This window comes from Tamandua tetradactyla, chromosome 11, assembly GCF_023851605.1.
Source record: "Tamandua tetradactyla isolate mTamTet1 chromosome 11, mTamTet1.pri, whole genome shotgun sequence".
NCBI classification, from domain to species: Eukaryota; Metazoa; Chordata; class Mammalia; order Pilosa; family Myrmecophagidae; genus Tamandua; species Tamandua tetradactyla.
This window is the reverse complement of record NC_135337.1, coordinates 70978223-71000676: the sequence shown is the minus strand read 5'-3', so window position 1 is coordinate 71000676 and position 22454 is coordinate 70978223. Positions and strand designations below refer to the sequence as shown.

The following is a 22454-nucleotide window of genomic DNA, read 5'->3' as shown; positions in this document are numbered from 1 at the left end:
TCTTGGTTCACAAACTTTTCCACCTAACTTGGTAGCCACTGCACTATTCCTTTTTAGCATCCAGTATGGCAATAAGTCTGATGCAATTTCCATTCCTTTTCTTAAACTAAGAACTGTCACATCTTACTAGGGCACCCCCTTCATTCAGCGCAGGTGAGCAAGCTGATGCCCTAAATCTTAAGGACGTTTTCCAGCGCGGGCCTTTTCGTCACCCTCTGGAATCCTGCAAGTGCAGACGCACCATGCTCTGCTCGCTCCTGCTTGTCTCTCCTCCTTATCCCACCTCTAGTTTTGCTGAACATGCAGAGTTCTTTGACTGTATCTTTGAGAGTACTAATTTTTTGGTCATCCCACTATCAATTAGCCCTTAAATAGTCTTAATTTTTTTTTAATTATTTATTTATTTTTTACATGGGCAGGCACCGGGAATCGAACCCGGGTCCTCTGGCATCGCAGGCAAGCATTCCTGCTTGCTGAGCCACCGTGGCCCACCCTTAATTTTCTAATTATGAAAAGCTTTTGTCTTTCATGTAAAAAACATGTCTAATTTCTGTGTAGTATAGACTGTTTTAAAGTTATTTTGTTCTAAATTATTTTACATTATTTTGTACCCCCAAGTTAAGTTGTTCTGTGTTTACCTCAGCCTGTTGTAACATGCTGTTGGTTTTCCTTACATTATGAAAAAAACATGAAGATAATTCATTTCTGTAGTTGCCCAGGATTTCTTCTGCATGCTTCCCCAAATACGCCTCCTAGAGTGGGAGGAGACTGTGTCAAGATGGTAAGTGTAATTTATTTTAGAGTGCATGGACAGAAAACAAACAGAGGATTCCCTACCCTACACAAAGCCAATTTAGGAGGGAATTACTTCTGGTAGGGCAGGGAGTGTGATTGTCTCTTCTCCAGGAAAATTGCCCTCCTTTTGTCCTTTTCGTTCCAGCAGAAGCTCACAGCAGGAAGGCTGTTCACTTCCTTTAGAGAGCAGCTCTCCAATCAGACTTTGGTGGTGGCATGAGCAGCAGCCACCTGGCTGTTCATCAGATGAGCGCTCATTTATGAACTGTGAGCCCGCACTCGTGCCCGCACCTGCAGGGTCCAGGTGGGGGCAGCTCCTGGTTTAGGGCAAGGGGCAGCTGTCTGCAGAAGCTTGTGTTAAGTGTTCCTGGGGAAGCAGCTGCCCAGCCAGAAACGTTATTCCCAGACCACCCCCCCTCCCCCGTCATGCTCTGAAGGGTCTGTTCCCAATCCAGTAGGTATTTATGGAGCACAGTGTGGGCCAAATGCTGCTCCAGCTACTAAGAATATTTAGTGGCTAAAAAAAAGAAATGTCTCTGCTCTCGTGGAGCTCAAAGACAATCATCAAGCAAGTAGAGACATAAGACCACTTCAGAGAGTGAAGAGGACAAGTAAAATAAAACAGGGTGAATGTGACAGTGACAGGGTGGGTCAGGGAGGGAAGGAAAGGGACAGATCCTTTACATCTTGAAGCTTCTCCAAAAATAAGGCAGAAACAAGTCAGCCTTGTGAAGTACCAGGGGAGCAGAAATCCAGGAAAGGAGTGACCAAAGCAAAGATCCTGAGGCAGGGCTCGGGGGAGCCAAACCCAGGCCACGGCTGTCAGACCCTGTGGCCACAGCACAACAAGCACGTACACGATGGGCAGGAGATGGCATCAGCCAAAGGGAGGATGTCTGCACAGCACGCAGGCTTCTGGTTACTACTACACACGACAAAGTGTAAAAGGTAGGAGAATATAAACAAAGAAATAGACAAGCTTTTAATTCATTTTAAGTTATCAATAAAATCAGAGTATGAAGAACCTGCTGTAAAATACAGGTTCTACCACAAAAATGTATTAATTACATGGCTAATATTTTAATATATCTTTTTAAAACAAAAAAACATGCACTAATTGCACTCAAAACCTTCCGTCACTCCATGTTTTAAAGGGTTGTTGGTTAAAAATATCTACTCAAAGATTACATGTGGAACCAAAACTTTTTCAGTTGAATTTTTTTCAGTTGAATTTTAAATTATCAAAATTATTCAATAAGATGTATGTAGTACTGATGATAAAAGCATCATATTTGGCATTTTTCTCCCCACTCTTCCAAATATTACCTAAAGGTCAGGTTCTCTGAGTAACAGAAAAATGACAAATCTCATGCCACTCAAAAGTTTTCCATAAATTTAAAGCCACGTACCCTGCTATACTTCCAAATAATTTCACTGAAATCTAACTCCTATAAAGTAAAATTAAAACACATTTGATACAGAGAGGCAGAACAGAAATATAAATGCTTTATATAAAGTAACTGTTCCATGCTTTCTTTAGAGATGACATACAATGAAATGCATTTTATAACAAGCAAATTGGGGGACTTTTAGCAACAGATTGCATTTTACACAGGGTACTGTTAACTCAATAGAGCACACACTTTAAAATATGAAAAGTCCTAATTAGACTGAGTTAATGGTTTATAAATTTAGGGAAGATTTAAAGCAAGGTTTTCAAATAATTACACTGGCCCATTTTCTGTCCTACTTCCTCTTGCTGTTTAAGGCTCTGTTTCATGTCAATTTCAAAATCAGATTTTTTTATGTTACATAGCTTTTAATTCTTATGTTTTTATTTCCCTTTAAATTTTAGGGCCCAACAAATATCCATGTAATATTAAAGCTAGTCTGAAAAAAACTGACCTCATGCAAACCATAAGAGAGAAAGAAATTTGATCTAATTGGCTCCTTTTATCAAGTTGACTTTTAAAAAAATAATTTAATTCAAATAAAAAAGTACACAGATTTAACACAATCTTAGCTTTATTTATATTTATGTGAATATGCAGGCATCACTTCTGTTTTTTTTCTATTTGCACATTTTAAAATACTTTAGCATTATTTACATAACAGCAGCACAATACCTAACAGTACAAATGAGACTGCCTGGAATTCTATTATCAGTTCTATTTGTAAAGGGTTATAATGAAATTATGTACAATATACAAATTTTCTGTCAAACTGAATATGGTCTTAGGCCATTACTACTTGTACATTCCAATTTGGATTTTAATATAATCAACTTACAGATCTGAAATAAAAGCACTGCTTAATGGTTTCAGATGTATTTTGGTATTTAATATGTTTCAAGGCATCTTTACAAATAATAAATTATAACTATAATGAAGAGAACCAGTGACTAAAGTTTCTTATATGGACAAAGGGGTGTCGACACCAAATTTTAACTGTTATTGACAATATCTAGGAATTAAATGTCATAACCTCTTCTAGATTTCTTTTAAACAAGCAAAATAAAGTAAATTAAAATAGCACACAAAAAAGTACTTTAAGATAACCTTAATGGTCTAACAAACCTTCCAAATGGAAGGAAATACAAAATAAAGCTGACATATCAAAATTAACTTATAGTAAATATGCTCTAGTACCACAAATTTATCAGGTTATTTTGCCAACTCTCTGCACAACCACCTAATGCCAAAATATAATATAGTGGGTAAGCTTTGACTCTACATGGCTAAAGCCATAATTTTCAAATACCATTTTATTCTCGCAGCCACACACACATGCTGAGTTGGGTGAACCTACAGCTTTATTGACACCTTCCGTGATGCTCTTTGTAATACTGGTATTTTCATAGGTTTGCTCCCTGTAATGAACATGAGTGTAGATAATCAATTTCCATAAAGAAATGTGTAGCTGAATCAAATTAAGACTATTAAATCTTCCATACATGGGCTCGAATAGGAAGTCTTTTGTTTATAGTGAAAAGCTAATTTTAAAAAATATCTGCAGTCTTTTTGAAACACAAGGCACCAAATAGGGAGCAGACATCCCAGCAAAGAGTGATTGTCTGAAAAAAAAAATGTACTTGATCAGAATTCTCTGTCCTTTTTTAATGAGAATACGTTCTTCTTTCATGTCTAGGCAACATCTTCCAGATAATCGGCAACATCGCTGAGCTGGGACACGGTGAGGTCCTGTGTGAGGTCATCAAGCTTCGCCGTTCAGAAGAAAGAAAAGAGTCAGTGTCAGAATAAAGAGGAGTCCAAAATAATCTAAAAATGCATTGAATATTTTATATTCTTCAGACTGCTTCCTATTTAAACCTCACAAGATAGGTGAAAAAACAAGTGTTGAGAAGTGATTTGCCTAAAATCATATGGCTAATAAATCAGTGCAGAGTTTGTGTTGTTCTGGGTATACTCTCAACTGTCTCAAATGGAAATTTAAAAAAAAACAACATTCTAACCAAAGGAAAATAAAGAAAAAACAAAACAAAAAACAAACATAAAGAAGACAACATCTTAGATGTTATTCTAACTTAATCTAAAAAACTGAAATGATTGAGAAACTTCAAAAAAGTGCCTTATTTGGGCATAGTCCCAAGTATGATTTCTGTTCATATAACACTACTCCATGAATTCTCAACCCTTTAAAACCTGTAACCAATATTATACTTGATTTAATTCATTAAAACATATAATATTCTTATTTGAAAATTATTTCTTGTGATGTTTTCAAATATCAAAGGGAAAGCACTGTGTGGTGCCCTCCACCAGGTGCCCACTAAAGCCAACGCCAGAGGACCCTCGTCCAGGTGACCCGCCCCACAGCGGAGGGGGGTCGTCCAGGTAAACCCACCTTCCCTTCCAAGACCAGCCCATTCTCCTGCACACTGCCTGCAGTGGTTCTGCTGCACCCACCGGAAGGAGTTTGAGGCACCCACACAGCAGGCTTAGGCTTAGGTCTCCTCTTCTGCCCATTCAAATTCAGACCCACAGCTAAACACTCATTTATTTAAAAGTCTTCCCCTCACTTTCATCTCACTACTCTGAAATTGGGAAAACACTGAGAGGCTCATCTAAGAGTAGAACAATACATTAACTCTATTAAGAAAACTGACTATTCGGACAGTTCTGTAATTCTTTTAGGGTAACCTTAGGCATTTTAGGTCTCTTAAGATAATAATGTAGGGTAAAAAGGTAAGACAAAGAAATTATTAAAGCCTAAATTTGTCAGGAATTAGGAAAGGTACGTCAGATATTATTGCCTTTAACCTTCAAAACAATTTTATTAGGCAAATATAAATACTTCCATCGTACAGATGAAGAAAAGAGGATCAAAGGTAAAAGCTCACCTAAAACCAGAGTGCAAAAAGAATAAGAATTCCAACCCAGTGTTGCTGACTTAGGTTGTGCTCTGCTCTTTCCATTCCCAAAGGCCATCCCGGTTTAATAACCGCACAGCAGCTAACAGCCCTCGACGATCCACCCATTCTGCAAAGTAACATTCACTTCCCGCTTCAACATGAAAGGCAGGACCTGAGCTGTGTGCAAAGCTTTATGTGGCTGCAAGTAAATGCTACTGAGACGCTACCTTAGATCTCAAGATCTAAGTATATTCCATTCTCCTGCTACATAAAAGAACAAATTTGGATCTCAAGTATGGACCCCTCATTTTATACCCGTGGTCCATTTTTGCCCTTGGTGTCTTTCTTCGTGTGCTTTCCTAGATCCCGCCCTAACCTGCCTGTAAGATGTAACAACAGGACTCTTCACTCTGCTATGACCAACTTCATCCCCTGTATCCCCAGATCGCCGCCTGCCCTGACGTGGCTGACCATGACCACTGGCCTACACTAGCTGCCATCTGGATGCGGTCCTGCCATGCTGCGGCCCGGCCTATTCCACAGCCGCCATGCTGGAGTGCAGCACACACGCTGCAGGGCACGCAGCTGCCAGTGTGTAGTGACCTAAAACAACCCCACAGAATCACCAGAGAGTCCTTCAGACTTGCACCAGGTAACGCTGTCATGAACTCTGCACAATTTTCAACTACTTTTAATCCATTAGTCTACATTTTTGAAGGTTTGTAAGTAAATCAAGGCAGCAGATAAACCAAACAGCAATCTTAAGGAAATGAATAAAAACATACTTTATCACTGGTATTGATGTCATCTATTTCCACAGAAAGGTCTTCTTCGATCTCTTCACCAATACTTAGCTCACTTTTCTCTGAGCGATGGCTGGTACTAATTTCGTCAGGAAAGAAAAAAAGAGAAGAACCATGAATACAAACAGCTAAAGACAGCACTACCACTCTAAGCTTTCAGATGTTTAGTCATTTTAGTAAAATATTGGTTATCAGTGATTGCATACATATTAATTAGTTTGACCCTTTTAAAAAACTCTGAGGACAGCAAGGCGGGGAAGTCAACTTAACAGGTGAGAAAACGAGGGTCCATAATGGGTGACTAGGGTCAAGACCGCAAGAAAGAAGTAAATCCAGATTTAAAAATGTTGTCTAGTGTGTCATGCTCTCTCTCAAAATCCTGTACAATACATTACTCTGTTAAAAAAAAAAAAAAACACAAGCTGCAAACGGGAAAAATTTGTCACTATAAAATTCTCAGGCATAATAAAAACTACTTCCAAATTTATTAGCCAGCTCATAATTATATTAATTTTTCATGTATATAACAAAGGTTATCCAAAACAAAACAGTAAGAAATGTAATCTGATGAAGAACAATTTGAGAAGGCTTTTTTTTTTTAAGTTGAATGCAGACAATTCCCATCTCAAGGAAAGATGAAAGCACCTATAATAAGGCAACCTAAGTGCTTCTTAATGACTTCAGAGTCAATCCTTCAAATTCATTTATTTTATTCTTACCAAGTTTCCTGCGTATAACTTTGATATCCATATTCTAATGTACATTCAATACCATGCTCCAAAGACAAACACATAATCTTGGATCAACTATCTGTTACTCACCTTTAACTGAAAAGAACAAGAAAATCAAATATACTAAATTAAGCTCCAAATGTAATTTAACCATACTTTTCTAAGCTCAAAAATAAATGCTATCCAACTATTTTCCTTACCTATTAAAATCATCAACGTAGTCATCTTCTTCTCCAGTCCCTGATAAGTTTTTAAAAAGATATGTTATATGTATATACCCACACTTTCCAATGGAAAATTTTCAAACATGTTGCCTTCCAAAAAATACACTATATTTATTGAATTATGTTCAATAATTCAAATTCAAATTGAATTATTATAAAAGAAGTCTCAAAAGATGAGAAATAATATTTTTGGCATATGTCACATAAAAGCAAATGACAAACTACCTAGGAAATAAACTTTTATCATAGAGGTGATTATACCTATATAAAAATGTAGTTAACGTCTAATCTTTTATTCCAGGTACTCAGTTTAACCATACCAAAGTTTTCCAAGTATAACGTCCTTTAATAGTAAAAGCAAATCTTTGACAGCTACTAATAGGACACAACAAAAACAAGTTCTTATCAACTCCCTTTAGTTACCTTTTATGGATTAATGAGACTTTTCAATTTGCTCAAAGTTATCAAAATTTTAAAAATGATTACAAGGTATAAAGTGACGAACTCTGAAATCTGTTCTCCAGCTAATTGCTATGCTGTACTTTGAAACTAACTGCTTTTCTGTATATATGCTAGTTTTCACAAAAAAGAAAAAAGTGATGGTAAAAAATATGCTTCTTCTAGCCTCCAATGTTGTGGAACAACTAGAAGGAAAAATCTGAGATGACGGTATGGTAGCCCATGACAAACTCTAGGATCTGTTCTGTAACTACTTGCTGAAGAGTGCTTTGAAAACTACTGCTTTTTCTTTCTTTGCAAATATGTTATATTATACAATTAAAAAGTTTTTTAAAATCCCATGATTAATTTACTCATTTATCAAGTACTTGATTGAGGTCATTACTAAATGCCAGGTGGTGTGCAAGGTCCCCTGGAGGTACAGCAATGAAGACGAATGCATCTCTAATCTTGACGGACTAACACTCTAGTGGGAAGAAAGAGGCAGTAACGAAAAGAACACACCAAATCTACTGAGTGGTTGGAAAGAACTCTCCAAGCTAACAGGTGAACTAATACCCAAAGAAGACACTGGAAGCACAAATCACAGGCGAGAGTGTACTCCAAGCAGAGGAAGCATGCGCTAGGGCCCTGCAGTCGAGAACGTCTGAGGGTGCAAAGAAACATCAGGAAGTTAGTATAATCATGGAATAATGAGTATGGGTGCCAGAGCAGGGAGACAAACGAAGTGGAGATCAGAAGGGTCAGCAGAGGCCAGATCATATGCGGCCTGTGGGCAACCGTGAGGATTTCAGCCTAAGTGCAAAGGGCAACTAGTTAGAAGGAAGGTAGAGCAGAAGTGAAAGAAGGAAAATAGCGTAGTGGGTTTAGCAGAGTATCTGTTACTTTAAATCAGGAGTTGGGAATCTATAGTCTGCAGGTCAAAACTGGCCTATGACCTGTTTTTATATGGCCTGTGTGATAAGAATGGCATTTACATTTTTTACAGAATTGTAAAAAAACAAAGAGGATATGCAACAGAGATCATGTGTGTCTCATAAAACCTAATATCTTTACCATGTGGCCCCTCACAGAAAAATTTGCCAAACCCAGCTCCAAACATGCAAAGTATTTGTCTATAAAGATTCCACCTGGGTGAGCCTGATCTGCATATAAAAGAAACAGAACCCAGACTAAAATGAGGGATGCTCTAAAGCTTTATTTGTAAATTCTATCTTTCCAACTCAGTATTTATTTTCCCATTGAAATATTTAAATAATGTGTAAATAATGCACAGGCCATAGTTAAGCATGCCAGCTTTGGTGATACATAAGGATTTTAGAAGCTGTATGATCTCTGGGAACTTAACACAAGCTTTTCATCTGTAAGAATGGAGATAATAACAGAACCTATCTCATAAGACAAGAATGAAATAATTTCATGGTACAGTGCCAGGCTGTATCACTTAACATCATCACTGTCCTAGGCTGGTCTACTAAACTGATATATTACCTCAAACATCTAGAATAATCTATATTTACACCGAAAAAAAAAAAGAAAACATGATTATTGCAATATCAACTACAAAACTAAAACTTTATATTACAACCTACTTTTTGGCAAAATGATTAACTACACAGCCTAGAGGATTGATAGTTCTTACTTGTATGACTACGAGTGATGCAACCTGAGGTATGCCAGAGCAGTGGCAGACACCTTCCCATACGCCTGGCGACTTCGGGTCAGCGGCAAGCCCCCATTCCTGCCCCCACCTCTGAGGAGAGAACCCTCAGCAGCTCCTTTTCTAAAACACAGTGGGGAAGCCCTCACACTGATATGGACTCCAGCAGTCAGAGAGAGAAGCTGAGTGGCTTGACAACAGAGTGGAGCAGTGCAAAAGTGAAAAACCAGTGGAGGCTCTGTGCAGACACAGAGGTGTGGAGTAAAGCCCAGAGGCCACAGTCAGCCACTGGGGTGAGGCACAGGTGAAGACAGAGCATGGCGGGCGCTGGGCTTCAGAGAAGAACGTCCAAGGGAAAACATGATTTCAACTAGGAAGAACGTCCAAGGGAAAATGTGATTTCAAGTAATGGGGAAAGAACAGAGGGCAGGGAAACGGGCCCACCTAGCTGGCCAGCCCACAAAAAGGAGGCACAACGGCAGAGGGGCAGCAAACGACCAACTCGGCAGTCACCAGGAGATCATGGGATTGAGGTGGCCAAGATCCAGCCGCTCAGGGGACATTGGTTCTTCTGCTAACGGCTGCAGATGAGGGAACAAAGTAACATAAACAGGAAACTAACATTTAAGTGATACCTATTACGCCAGGCACTGTACTTTATATGCTGTGGATAAATATTTAAATATCACTTTCTCTTTAAAATGAGGTAGATGTTATTACTTCCACTTAACAGATGAGAAGCTTAGTGGACCTGCCTCCCTTATCCATTAGTTAGTGCCACGTCTGGGATTTTTACATAAATCTATCCAACTCGAAAAGTCAACATTCTTTCCACTATCTAAAATGTTTCTCCAGAGGGAGGGGAGCATATATTAAGCTGTTGAACCCCATCTTGTTGTAATGCAAAGAGCACAGGGAAACACAATCTGCCTGTGAAGCTGTGCCCTACTGCCCACTCACTTGAGTGTTCTTAGAGCAGACAGAATTTAACACTGAGTCACGTACACACTTCACAAAGTTCCATCTAGCAGACAGAAAAATGGTGGTGATAAACCTGGACTGAATTACTCCCTTCGGGTAAGATATGCCTAATGTGTGCCTACCATGCTTGCCTGTGGTTCTGCACAGAAGAAAAAACTGGGTGAGAATCATGTTCTTAAAATACGGCCCAGGGCTGAATAATGTTTCTGTCAAGACTCCTACTTCGCCAGGACTGATGTGCTTGCACAGGGTCAAGGACAGCCATCACACTCACTAAGTGTACAAGAACTTAACAGAGTATCTCACAAGGCCTCTTTTAATCCGTGTCTCCCCCATTAGACTGAATCACCGGGTTCTGAACCTAGAAGTCCCTCTGCCAACCTCTCTCAGACTGCACGGAAATCTCTTCTTATCCCCCTTGTATTTAGCCATCAAGCCTTGGCATAGAATTTACTTCCGAAGAGAGGCCTTCCCTGACTGCTTCGGTTATATAAAATCAACCTACTACCCATTTTCATACTTCCTCTTTTCCCATTCAAAATACCTATAGTCCTTTGTTTAACGTCCCCCTCCCCTACTAGACTTTAAACTTCACAAGGATGGAAGTCTGCACGGTTACTACTCTGTCCCTGGCATATGCTGTAATCCTGGATAAAAATGACCCCAACATTTGTTGAACGTTATGACATAAGGTGTTCAAAGTAGGTTTACCAAGTCACTTTATTTAGGATTTTATCCTAAAAAATAATCACCTTACAGCAATCAACACTGAAATTAGAAATCTGGTTACCTAATCCAAGTGATCTAATCTTATCGTTGACCAACTTCAGATCTTTCAAAACTGTGTTTCCCCTTTTACCTGTGAACAGGAAAAAGTATTAGCATTCAACTGACTTCTAGAATACATTCTTCAAACCATGTCAATTTTTTCCAAAATCATATGACAGAAGCATAACAACTGAAAGTGAACAAAACAGTGCAAATCATGATTAAAGGCTGCTTAACTTATGCTTTTTTTTCCTCTTTTACATGGGCAGGCACCAGGAATCAAACCCGGGTCTCTGGCATGGCAGGCGAGAATTTAATTTTTTTTAATATATGCATTTCTTTTTTAACTACAAACAATACCACCTGTTGTTGGAATTTCAACCATCAAAACAATTTTTTGTGCAATTAAAAGATACCACTTCCTATAGGAGGAAGCCCCAAAACGAATGAATTCATGGAATATAGTTATCTTATTCTCACCAACACCTAAAATTTTGTTAACTATTTGCCAAGCTGACCTACCCAGTGGTCTTGTTTCCTTAGTCCTCAGTTTTCAATACCCTCTACTTCACCACTCCCTAACCAGTGCTGGTGGTCCCAGGCATGAGCATGACTCCTGTCTGGAAGGTGGCAATAACCACGGGAAAGGAATAGAAATGAAAACCGGTGTGGGCAGTATTTATGGAAAACAGGACGAGTTTACTAAGATTCTAAGAGAAGGAAGAGACTTCAATATGTCCTAGGAAGTTTCACAACTGTTACTATGTACTTCAAAAAAAAAAGATGAGGAAGTATAACAAAACTATGTGAAACTCACACTGAAAATTCCAAGTAAAGATCTACTTTTTAAAGAAATTTTTTCAAGAGAGGCACATTTATGCTCTAAACTCTGCCAGTCAAATGCTGCCCTCATTCTTTGATGGCTCCAAAGCTCATTCACATACCTACATAAGTATTTTTAATGCTATTGTTTTTAATTCTTGGTAGAGAACCTGTGTGTAGAGAGGGCTGGGAAGATAAATTAGACAGGGCTTTGGTCATTCTATTTTGAAGCCAGTGATCCCTATCTCTGCTACATATAAAAAGATATGTCAAATCCAAATCCCTGAAGGCAGAACTATATATATGCATAATATATAAATATTCCTATAATAATTACTGTGGAAAATTTAATTAAACTGGAATTCCACTAAAGTCAGTATAAATGTTCCAAAGAAGAAGGATGGTTTAGAAACTGTAACATAACTGTAGCTAATAGAAATCAGCTAAAATGTCAATTTTTAAAAAATATTTTAATAGCATAGGAAAAATAATACAAAATGATACAGACAATATGATCACAATTTTATTTAAAAAGAAATGAAAAAACAGCAAAATATTAACAGGAAATATGAGTGATAAAATTAGAGGATTTTTTTAAATAACTTTTATATATATTTTTCTGAAAAAAAAATCATATGCTACCTAATTAATTAGAGAAAAAAAATATCAGTATTCAGGTCCACACCTTCAGTTAACACATCCAGGAGATTTCAGGGTACTTACTTTCAGATTCTTTCAATGATGGGGCTCCAGCAAGGGAGCTAAGTCCACTTTTTAAGGGTGGTGCATCTGAAAGCGACACAAGGCTTCCCCCTTTACTAGGGTCACCTCTCCTAGCAAGAAAAAAGTATAGAGTTAAAATGAAGTCATTTCATATTCTTCCACTAAAAATTTTTATTCTGCCACCAAAACTTAATTGAAATGTATTTTATATGCTTATAATGGATGGACAAAAAAAGAACATGCATTTCATAGATTCAAAAATACAAAGTCTGCCTGCAATGCAATGCAGAGATTAAGGATCAATGCAAACTCATGCCACAAGTTTATCAACAAGAAACAACCTCCCCTCTCTCTAGAACTGCCTGATACCTTGCAAGTTAAACCAACCTTCCTTTTCAGCTTCAGTGTGTGTGATTTTATCAGAAGCCCGTTTTCACCCCCCAAAATGCAGCCATGAAACAGAACAGCAGCCTACTGACAAATGACTACTAAATTCAGATAATAAGTGATGTCAATGAACAAAGAGAAATCCAGGCTAATAACCAAAGGAAAAACAGCTGAAGAAATTTTAATATTTAAAAATTGTTTTCTTAGTATTCACCATAATATGCTGAGGTACTTATTTTGGCCAAGACTATGTAAGATGCTGGAAAAAAAGAACAAAGGACACAAAAGACTATGCAAAGAATTGTTTTTTTAAAAAACTTTCTTTTATACTAGAAAAGCATGTGTCAATATCCCAATGAAAATGGACAAAAAGAAACATTACCAAAAATGGTATGCTTGCATCCTTTCTGGTGTTATTCTCACCAATAAGAAAAGCTACCTATTTGCATACTTCAGATCCACTGCTAATTTCATCCACACATGAGGTTTTTAATACCTTTATTAAAGTATAATTTACATACCACAAAATTACCCATTTTGGCTGTACAATCCAAAAGCTTTTGGTAAATTTACTCAGTCATCACCATGACCCATCACTTTCATTACCCCAGAAAGATCCCTCATGCCCATTTACAACAACTCCCAGCTCCAGGTAACCACCAATCTATTTCCTGCCTCTGTAGATTTGACTTTTCTGGATAGTTCATATAAATATCTGCCTTTTTCACTTAGCATACTGTCTCTAAGCTTCCTCCATGTTGTAACACATTACAGCTTTACTCCTTTTTATTGTTGAATAACATACCATTGAATGGTATCATTATATATACAGTGTTATCAACATATATTATTGAATATTTAAAATGTTAAAACAAAACATTTTTATGTTTTAAAACAAACATAAAAAATGAATGTTTTATCCATTCAACAGGTAATGGACCTTTGGGTTGTTTCTACTTTACAACAATTATGAATAATGCTGTTATGAATATACACGTACAAGTTTCTACATGGACATGTTTTCAACTCTTGGGTAGATAACTAGGAGTAAAATAGATGGGTTCATAGTAAATTCATGTTTAATTTTAAGTGATTACCAAACTGTTTTTCAAAGCAGCTGCATTTTACATTATCACCAGCAATGTATAAAAGGCCCTATTTTCTCCACCTCCGCTCTAACGCTTATCATTTGTCTTCCGACTAATGCCACCGTAGTAGATATGAAGTGGAATCTCAGGGTGGCTTTAATTTGCATTTCTCTATTGACTAGTAATGATGTTGATGGTATTTTTCTAACATTTATTGACTACTTGTATATCATCTACAAAGAAATGCTTACTCAACACTTTAACCCATTTCTAAATTATTACTCATCTTTGTAGTACTGAGCTGTAAAAGACTTTACATATTCTGGACTTAAGTTCTTTATCGGATATATGAGTTACAAATATTTTCTCCCTATCTATGGCTTGTCTTTTCACTGTTTGATGGTGTCTTTTGGAGTATAAAAGTTATTGTTTCCTTTTATAGATTGTGCTTTTGATATCTGAGAAATCTTAGTTTAACACAGGTCATGAAGACACCGCTTTCCTCTAAAAAACTCAGTTTAAACTCTTAATTTTGAGTAAATTTTTGTGTATGGTATAAGGTAAGGGTCTAAATGAATCTTTTTTACATACAGATGGATATCCAATTGCTCTGACACAATTTGTTGAAAAGACTATCCTTTCTCCACAGTACTGCCTCGACATCTTTGTCAAAATTGACTGACCATAAATTTAAAGATATATTTCTAGCCTCTCAATTCTGTCCCACTGACCTGCATGTCTAATCTTATTCCAGCACCACAGTCTTCAGCACAGCAGCTTTAATCATGAGTTTTAAGACTGAGAAGCTAGGCACGCCAACTTTGAGTTTCAAAAAATTGTTTTGATTATATATTCTTTGCCTTTCTGTCCACATTTTAGGACAATCTTTTTAAGTAAAAAAAAAGTGACTGCTGAAATTTTGATAGGATTGTATTGAAACAATAAATCAATTTGGAACAAATGGGTATTTTAACAATATTGAGTCTTCCAAGAACATGGCATGTCTCTTCAGTTATTCAGATCTTCTTTTAATTTCTTTCAGCAAAACTTTGTAGTTCTCAGCATAAATATCCTTACTTCTTTGGTAAAATCTATTTTTTTCTAAGTTCAGATTTTTTTATGCTATTGTGAACAGAACTATTTCTTAATTTCATTTTCAGATTGCTCCCTGTTAGTATATATAATTTTTACATATTAAACTTGTATCCTATGCCGTTGCTGCTGAACTCATTTATTAGTTCCATCAAGGATTTATTTTTTCTTTTTCTTTTGTTTTTTGGTATTCTTTAAGATTTTATACATGAAAAGATCGTGTAATTTGTGATTACAGATGGCTTTGCTTTTCCTTTACAATCTGGATGCCTTTCTTTTTCTTACCTTACAGTACTAGTTAGAACTGTTAGAACCCTCATACAAGTTGACTGAAAGGAGAGCAAACAACCTTGTCTTGTTCTTGTTATCTGGGGAAAGGATTCAATCTTGCATCGCTGAGTATGACCTCAGCTATAGATCTATAGTAGATGCCCTCTTACAGGTTCAGGAAGTTCCTTTCTACCCACAGTTAAGTTTTTATCACAGACAGGTGTTGGATGTTGTCAAATGCTTTTTCTGCATCTATGAAGACAAGATGATCACGTGTATAATCTTTTTATGCTGCTGGATCAGGTTTGCTAAGACTGTGTCGAGGATGCTTACATCTAATTATGAGAGATACTGGTCGACAGTCTTCTCTTGACGTCTTTGTCTGACTTCAGTACTAGGATAATTCGGGCCTCCGAATTAATTGGGAAGTATTCCCTTTTCTATTTCCTGAAAGACTTTTTGTATTATTTTTCTTTGAATCTTTGGTAAAATTCATTAATGAAGCTAACTGGGCCAGAGCTTTTCTTTAAGGGAAGATTTTTAATTACTAATCTAATTACTTGTCCATTTTCAATTCCTTGAGTCAATTTTGGCAGTTTGTGTCTTTCTAGGAAGTTTTAATTAAGTTGTAATATGTTGGTATAAATTTGTTCATAGTATTCCCTTATAATCCTTTTCATTTCTGTAAGATTGATAGTGAAGTTCCCTTTCGTTCTTTATTCTGGTAATTACTTATCAGTAATTTTTGTTGATCTTTGTCGTCAGTCATTGATTTGCTAAAACTCAATTTTTGTCTTCATTTTCTCTACTGATCTTGCTTTTTACTTCATTGATTATTGCTTTAATCTTTATTATTGCTTCCGCTGCGCTTGCTTTAGCTGGCTTTTTATTTCTAGTTTCTAAAGGTGGAAGCTTAGGTTATTAAATGAGATCTTCCTTCTTTATTAATATTGGTGTTTACAGTTGTAATGTTTCTTAAAGCACTGCTTTAGCTGCAGCTCATCAATTTTGAAATGCACTTTTATTTGTTCAGTTCAAAGTATTTTCTAATTTCCCTTGTGATTTTTTTTTGATCCATCAGTTATTTAGAAGTGATCTGTTAACTTTCCAAACATTTGTGAATTTCCCAATTTTCTTTTCGTTGTTAATTCTAATTGAATTCCACTGTGGTCAGAAGACCTACTTTTTATGATTTCCACCCTTTTCAACGTATTGACACTAGTTTTATAGTGTAGCACATGACCTACCCTGGAGAAAGTATCTTGAGCACTTGAGAACAACACATATTTTGCTCTTTTGGACAAATGTAAGTTTATAAATCGCAATTTTTTTTGAGGGTGGGGGTGGGGGTTGCATGGTCCAGGTCTCCCACATGGAAGGCAAGCATTCTACCACTGAACCACCCATGCATCACTAAATGGCAGTTTTAAAGTTTAAAAGATGCTATGGCTCTGAAATGCAACCACCACCGCCACCGCCAGCGTTTTACTCTTTCTTACTTCTGAATTCCTTTCACTGTGTCATCTAAAGCCCAGTTAGTCATCAACAAAATTCTCTAAATTCCCAGCTTCTTCCCAAAGCTCAGTTACCGTCCCTCTGTAACTGAAATCCGGCTGCCCCTGAAGACACCACCTCCTCTGCATACTCTCAAACAGTGGCCACTTGTCTACCACAACTCCCATGTATCACTGAGCCTTAGAGGGAAAAGTGTTCTCCCTGTTCTTCAAGAGACTTCCAGACCATTCTCCCTTTCTCCTCCTTAATATCCCTCTGCTTTAATGGGTTTATCAACAAACTGTACAATGCACTATCCTGTTTGCCACAGTTATCTACAGGCCCGGGTCACTCCTCCTTATTACTTAAGCATTTTATGTAATAACTTAACCTCAAGCAGCCATTTAATACTGTCAAATAATCCTATACAATCCACTACCCATTTTCTCTTTACTTTCTTATGTAATGATTATATACCTTCTCCACTCTTATCAAATCTCCAACCTATCCTCCTCTACCCTCACTTAACTAAAAATCCAAGAAAACGTCCACAGTTTCTATCATCTTATCTATCTACCTGCCCACAATTGCTCCCAAGCACTCTCCATTTTTCTAGATTTTATTACTCTGCACTTACTCATGCAGCACTCCAGGAATTCCCTCCTTTGTCACTGGACTACTCTCAGCAGCACATCAGCACACACATGCTGCTATTTCTCCCACTGTAAAAAAACAAGTTTCAGCCCTATCTCTCCCCTAGTCATCACCCATTCCTCCGCATACTCTTACAACAAAGATCTGTCAAAAATTTATTCATCAAAAATTTAAAACTGCTGTTGTTTTGCTAGTTCTTTTCCTAAATTGATGCAAATGTACTAAGAAATGATGATCATGCATCTATGTGATGATGTTAAGAATTACTGATTGCATATGTAGAATGGAATGATTTCTAAATGTTGTGTTAATTTTTTTTCTTTAATTAATAAAAATAAATAAATAAATAAATAAAAACACAGGTTCTTTGGAAAAAAAAAAATTTTAAATTGCCAAAGCCCAAACACAACCCTAAAAAGAGGTAAGGAAAGATCAAAGGTGATAGTGGAATTATACATAGAAGATAGGACTTAACAAATGAATATGAATGCTGCATCATTACATTGATATCTCTTTAAGTCTCCAGTATTTTAGAGCAGCTAGAAGTAAAACCCTAAAATTGTGATACTGTAACCCGTCAGTCTGAAATATGTTCTACAACTAATGGCAGTGCTGTGCTTGAAATGTGTAGCTTTTTTATATATATGTTATTGTTCACAAAAAAAGAAGGAAAAAAAAGTCAATTGTGATGATAAAAATATATTTAAGCCCTCTAGCCTCCTATATTCTGGAGCAGTTAGAAGGAAAAACATTAGAGGATTGTATGGCAGCCCATGACAAACTCTGGGATCTATCCAGTAATTACTTTTTGAAGAGTGCTTTGAAAACTATTGCTTTTGTATTTCTTTGTTTTGTATATGTTATACTGTATAATAAAAAAGTTAAAAAAAAAAAAAAAGGAATTACATAGAACTAAACCCAGACAGCTTTACGATTTACTCTATCACATCTTGTAGCTTTTTGTTCAAATGCCACCTTCTAAGTGAAACACCCTCTAAGACACAGGTCTTCTCTGATACTCTAACTAAAACTGTATATCCATCACACACCTCTGCTCACTCCCCTCACAGTTATGTTCTCTACAGTAAGGCCAATTTGACACAGTGTATTTTAATTACTTGTTTAACTGTCTAGCTCAGTCTGTAAGAACATAAGTTCCCTGAGGGCAGGGATATTATCTGTTTTTTTTTCACAGTTGCATATATACCTAGAACAGCCCCTGGCACATGCTGATACTCAATATATACTTATTAGTGAAATAATCTTGGGCTTTTTTTTTAAATTGGAATTTTCTTACATTATAGAAGACCATAATAAACAAAACCAGATTTATGGATTCTATAGTTATAGAACTATTAATAGTTCGTTATTTTTTAAGTTGAAAATATTTAAAAATTCTATTTTTAAACTTAATTAGTGTGATAATTCAAAAACACAGTTCACTCACCAACCATAACTTTTTTCTGGTTTAGGAATGGGATCATCAAAGAAAGAGTCTCCTTCCGTATCATCTTCATCTGGACAAAGACCAGCTTTGTCTTTGGCATCTAAAGTTTTGTTGCTTAAGATAGATTCAATTTTTGTTTCATGGGCCAATAAGTGAAGACTACTTTTGCTCTTGGTTTCTGATGAAGAGATGCTTGTATCACTCTGACTAGCCTCACTGATCTTCTAGAAAGAAAAAGTGAGAAAGAAAAAAAGATACATTCACATTTTTTTTGGTAAAATAAAACAGGTATTTTAAATAATAAAAAGAAATAATGTGAACATACACAAATCTGTGTGTGTGTATGTAAGTACATGTCCTATGTTGTCTCAAAACAACAAAAACTGCAGAGTTCCACTAGGATTTATTAGTTCATTCCCAGGCTTTGTAACGTGACTAATTTTTGAAGGGGAAAAATGTCAAAGAAAAATGTTTATACAATTCCTTTTCTCCCCCTCTTAATGGAAATATCTTTACTAGCCCTATCCTGTTTATAAGTAAACTTACAAATAACATTCCTAATTCCTCTTACATATATGTCATTGCTTCGTAAGTTATCCTACATTAACGTGTTTTCAACCTGTGAACAGAAGAGTTCATTATTATTAAAGGAAAGAAAGAAGATCATTTCACATAAATGAACCAAATACTTTAAATAAAAGTATTCTTAAGTAAAAATACAGTTTTCTACCCAGTGCCACATAACAGTAAATATCAAGGTGAAAGATGATGCTTCAAGCACTCAAGTTTCTAAAGTAAAGATCGCCTAGTTAAAATAATTATCTTAATTCAGACTTTCAGAGAAACTCCCTAATCTACGTATCATTAAATATCCACACACATATATATACTTCTCTATATATTTTAAGCCAACTTAAAAAATTCTCATGCTTATGCATGTCCTACTAATATTGTGATATTAACACAAAATATCAAAGTGTATTTTCTTGCTTGCAGTTAACTCTCATTTCACAACCTAATTTTATGCTATCCTTGATCAGATGTGCTCGGCCCTTAGACATGCCTATTACTTTTAGTACTATTAAAAACAAAAATAAAAAGGTATGAGAGTAGTAATAAAAGCAGCTAACATTTATGTAAATTATTCAAATACTTCACATTTAATCCTCAAAATAACCCTGTGGTAGGGCTATGGTCTCTGGAGATACAAAAAATGAGATGTAGAGAGATTAAAGTAACTCTCCAAGGTCACCAGCTAGTTAAGTGGCAGGGTCAATATCAGAATCAAAGTCTGATTTTGGAGTTTAGCTCTCAATATTTATGCTGCCAGGATGAATCATGAAATTACTGTTTTTGTAGGTTAAAAATGGCAATTCCCAAAGAGTCAACAGAACATACTCAAAAAAACAGAACTGTGATCTACGGTATACCAGAAAAGTACTCAACTAAAATGAGGAGTCTGGAGTTCAGCCTATAATTTCTATTCTGGATCAATTAATGATTGTAAGTAAAGATTCTGAAAAAGTAAATACCAAAATATCATTTTTTTTCTTTTATTTATAAAACATAACCACATACAAACACAAACATTCTTACCATATGTCATGGTTAGGGACATGTGTCAACTTGGCCAAGTTGTGGTACCTGCTTATCTGATTGGGCAAGTGCTGGCCTGTCTGTTGCAATGAGGACATTTCATAGGATTAGGTCATGATCAGGTCAGCTGCATCCACAGCTGATTCCATTTGTAATCAGCCAAAGGGGAGTGTCTTCTACAATTAGTGATGCTAAATCTAATCACAGGCAGCCTTTTAAGGAGGACTCAGTGGAGACAGGTTCCATTCCTGCTTCCGCTGGTGAACCTCTCCTGTGGAGTTCATCCAGACTCTCCATCAGAGTCGTCGGCTTCACACCCTGCCCTGTGGATTTTGGACTCTGCGTTCCTGCGGTCACGTAAGACACTTCTATAAATTTTATACTTGCAAGTGTTTCCTGTTGATTCTGTTTCTCTAGAGAACCCTAACTAATACACCATATGATCATTCCATTCTTGTTATATAATCAATAACTCACAATATCATCACATAGTTGTATATTCATCATTATGATCATTTCTTAGAACATTTACATCAATTCAAAAAAAAAATAAAAAGAAAACAGAAAAAAATTCATACATACCATACCCCTGACCCCTTTCTTTCAATGATCACTAGCTTTTCAATCTACTAAATTTATTTTAATATTTGTTCCCCTTATTATTTATTTTTAATCCATATTTACTCATTTGTCAATAAGGTAGATAAAAAGAGCATCAGACACAAGGTTTTCACAATCACACAGTCACACTGTGAAAGCTATATCATTACACAATCATCTTCAAGAAACATGGCTACTGGAACACAGCTCTACATTTTCAGGCAGTTCCCTCCAGCCTCTCCATTACACCTTAACTAAACAAGTGATCTCTATTTAACACATAAGACTAACCTTCAGGATAACCTCGACTCTGTTTAGGATCTCTCAGCCATGGACACTTTATTTTGTCTCATATCACTTTTCCCCCTTTTGGTCAAGAAGGTTTTCTCAATCCCTTGATGCTGAGTCCCACCTCATTCTAGGATTTCTGTCCCAAGTTGCCAGGAAGGTCCACACGCCTGGGGGTCATGTCCCATGTAGAGAGGGGGAGGGCGGTGAGTTTGCTTGCAGTGTTGGCTCAGAGAGAGAGACCACATCTGAGGAACAGAAGAGGTTCTCTTGGGGGTAAGTCCTAGGACTAATTTTAAGTAGGCTTAGCCTATTCTTTGCAGGGTTAAGTTTAATATGAACAACCCCCAAGCTGGGGGCTCAGCCTGTTGCTTTGGTTGTCCCCACAGCTTGTGAGAATATCAAGAATTCTCCACTTGGGGAAGTTGAATATTCCCCCTTTCTCACCATTCCCCCAAAGGGACTTTGCAAATACTTTTTTATTCACTGTTCAAATCACTCCAGGATTTATCAGGGCATCACTCTGGACAAACTCACAAAATCTCATGCCCTACTCAAGGTTCCAAGTATTATGGTTTTCAAATAAGCTGTCCATATGTTATATTAGAAAATGCACTAGTCAAAATATAAATTTTGTACCAAATAAACATTTTTGCTTTAGTCTCACACATAAGTTAAAGTTGTAAAATATTAATTACCATCTATTATCAACACCCTGCAGTACTGACATTCCTTTGTTCTTCCTTATGCAAAACATTTTTTAATTTGTACATTTAGTCACTATCAAAATACCATCCTTTTAAACAACATGTGACATTTGTGAAGAGGCTGAAACTTTCAGAAATCTTCCAACAACTTACTTGAGGTATTCCGGGTATTAAAAAATACGAAGAAGGGCCACCTATTTAAGTTTCTTAATTAATACATAATCTTAAATAATTTAATTTTCTTAGTCATGAATTTCCTTAAGAATTGAATTAGATGAGCATTTTCCAAATAAAACTATAACCAAGACTTGAGAAAGAAGGAACATGTTGCTGAGGAAGTTAAAAAGTATTAACTACTGAGCTGGGTGGTAAAAATGTAGGTTAAAAATGACTGAACAAGTTATTCTCTAAGGCTTATTTCACTTTTGATATCTAGGGACAGAATAAATAAATATTATGTATTACTACAATACAATTAATTTTTTTACACTAG

General features: G+C 36.4%; 1 protein-coding gene across 4 annotated transcripts in view; it reads right to left on the bottom strand.

Annotated features, from left to right (window-relative positions):
- Nucleotides 1-2790: 2790 nt before the first annotated feature.
- Nucleotides 2791-22454, bottom strand: part of CEP43 (centrosomal protein 43) — a 51292-nt gene continuing 31628 nt past the window's right edge. For 2 of the 4 annotated variants that reach the window (XM_077120838.1, XM_077120840.1), the window contains 6 exons: nucleotides 18771-18994; nucleotides 12339-12448; nucleotides 10816-10884; nucleotides 6902-6941; nucleotides 5953-6049; nucleotides 2791-4013 (listed from right to left, as the gene is read on the bottom strand). In XM_077120838.1, the coding sequence (XP_076976953.1) occupies nucleotides 3939-4013; nucleotides 5953-6049; nucleotides 6902-6941; nucleotides 10816-10884; nucleotides 12339-12448; nucleotides 18771-18994 (615 nt within the window). In that variant the 3' untranslated portion in view covers nucleotides 2791-3938. The remainder of the gene's footprint in view (nucleotides 4014-5952; nucleotides 6050-6901; nucleotides 6942-10815; nucleotides 10885-12338; nucleotides 12449-18770; nucleotides 18995-22454) is intronic. The other 2 variants (XM_077120839.1, XM_077120841.1) reach the window with 1 other exon arrangement.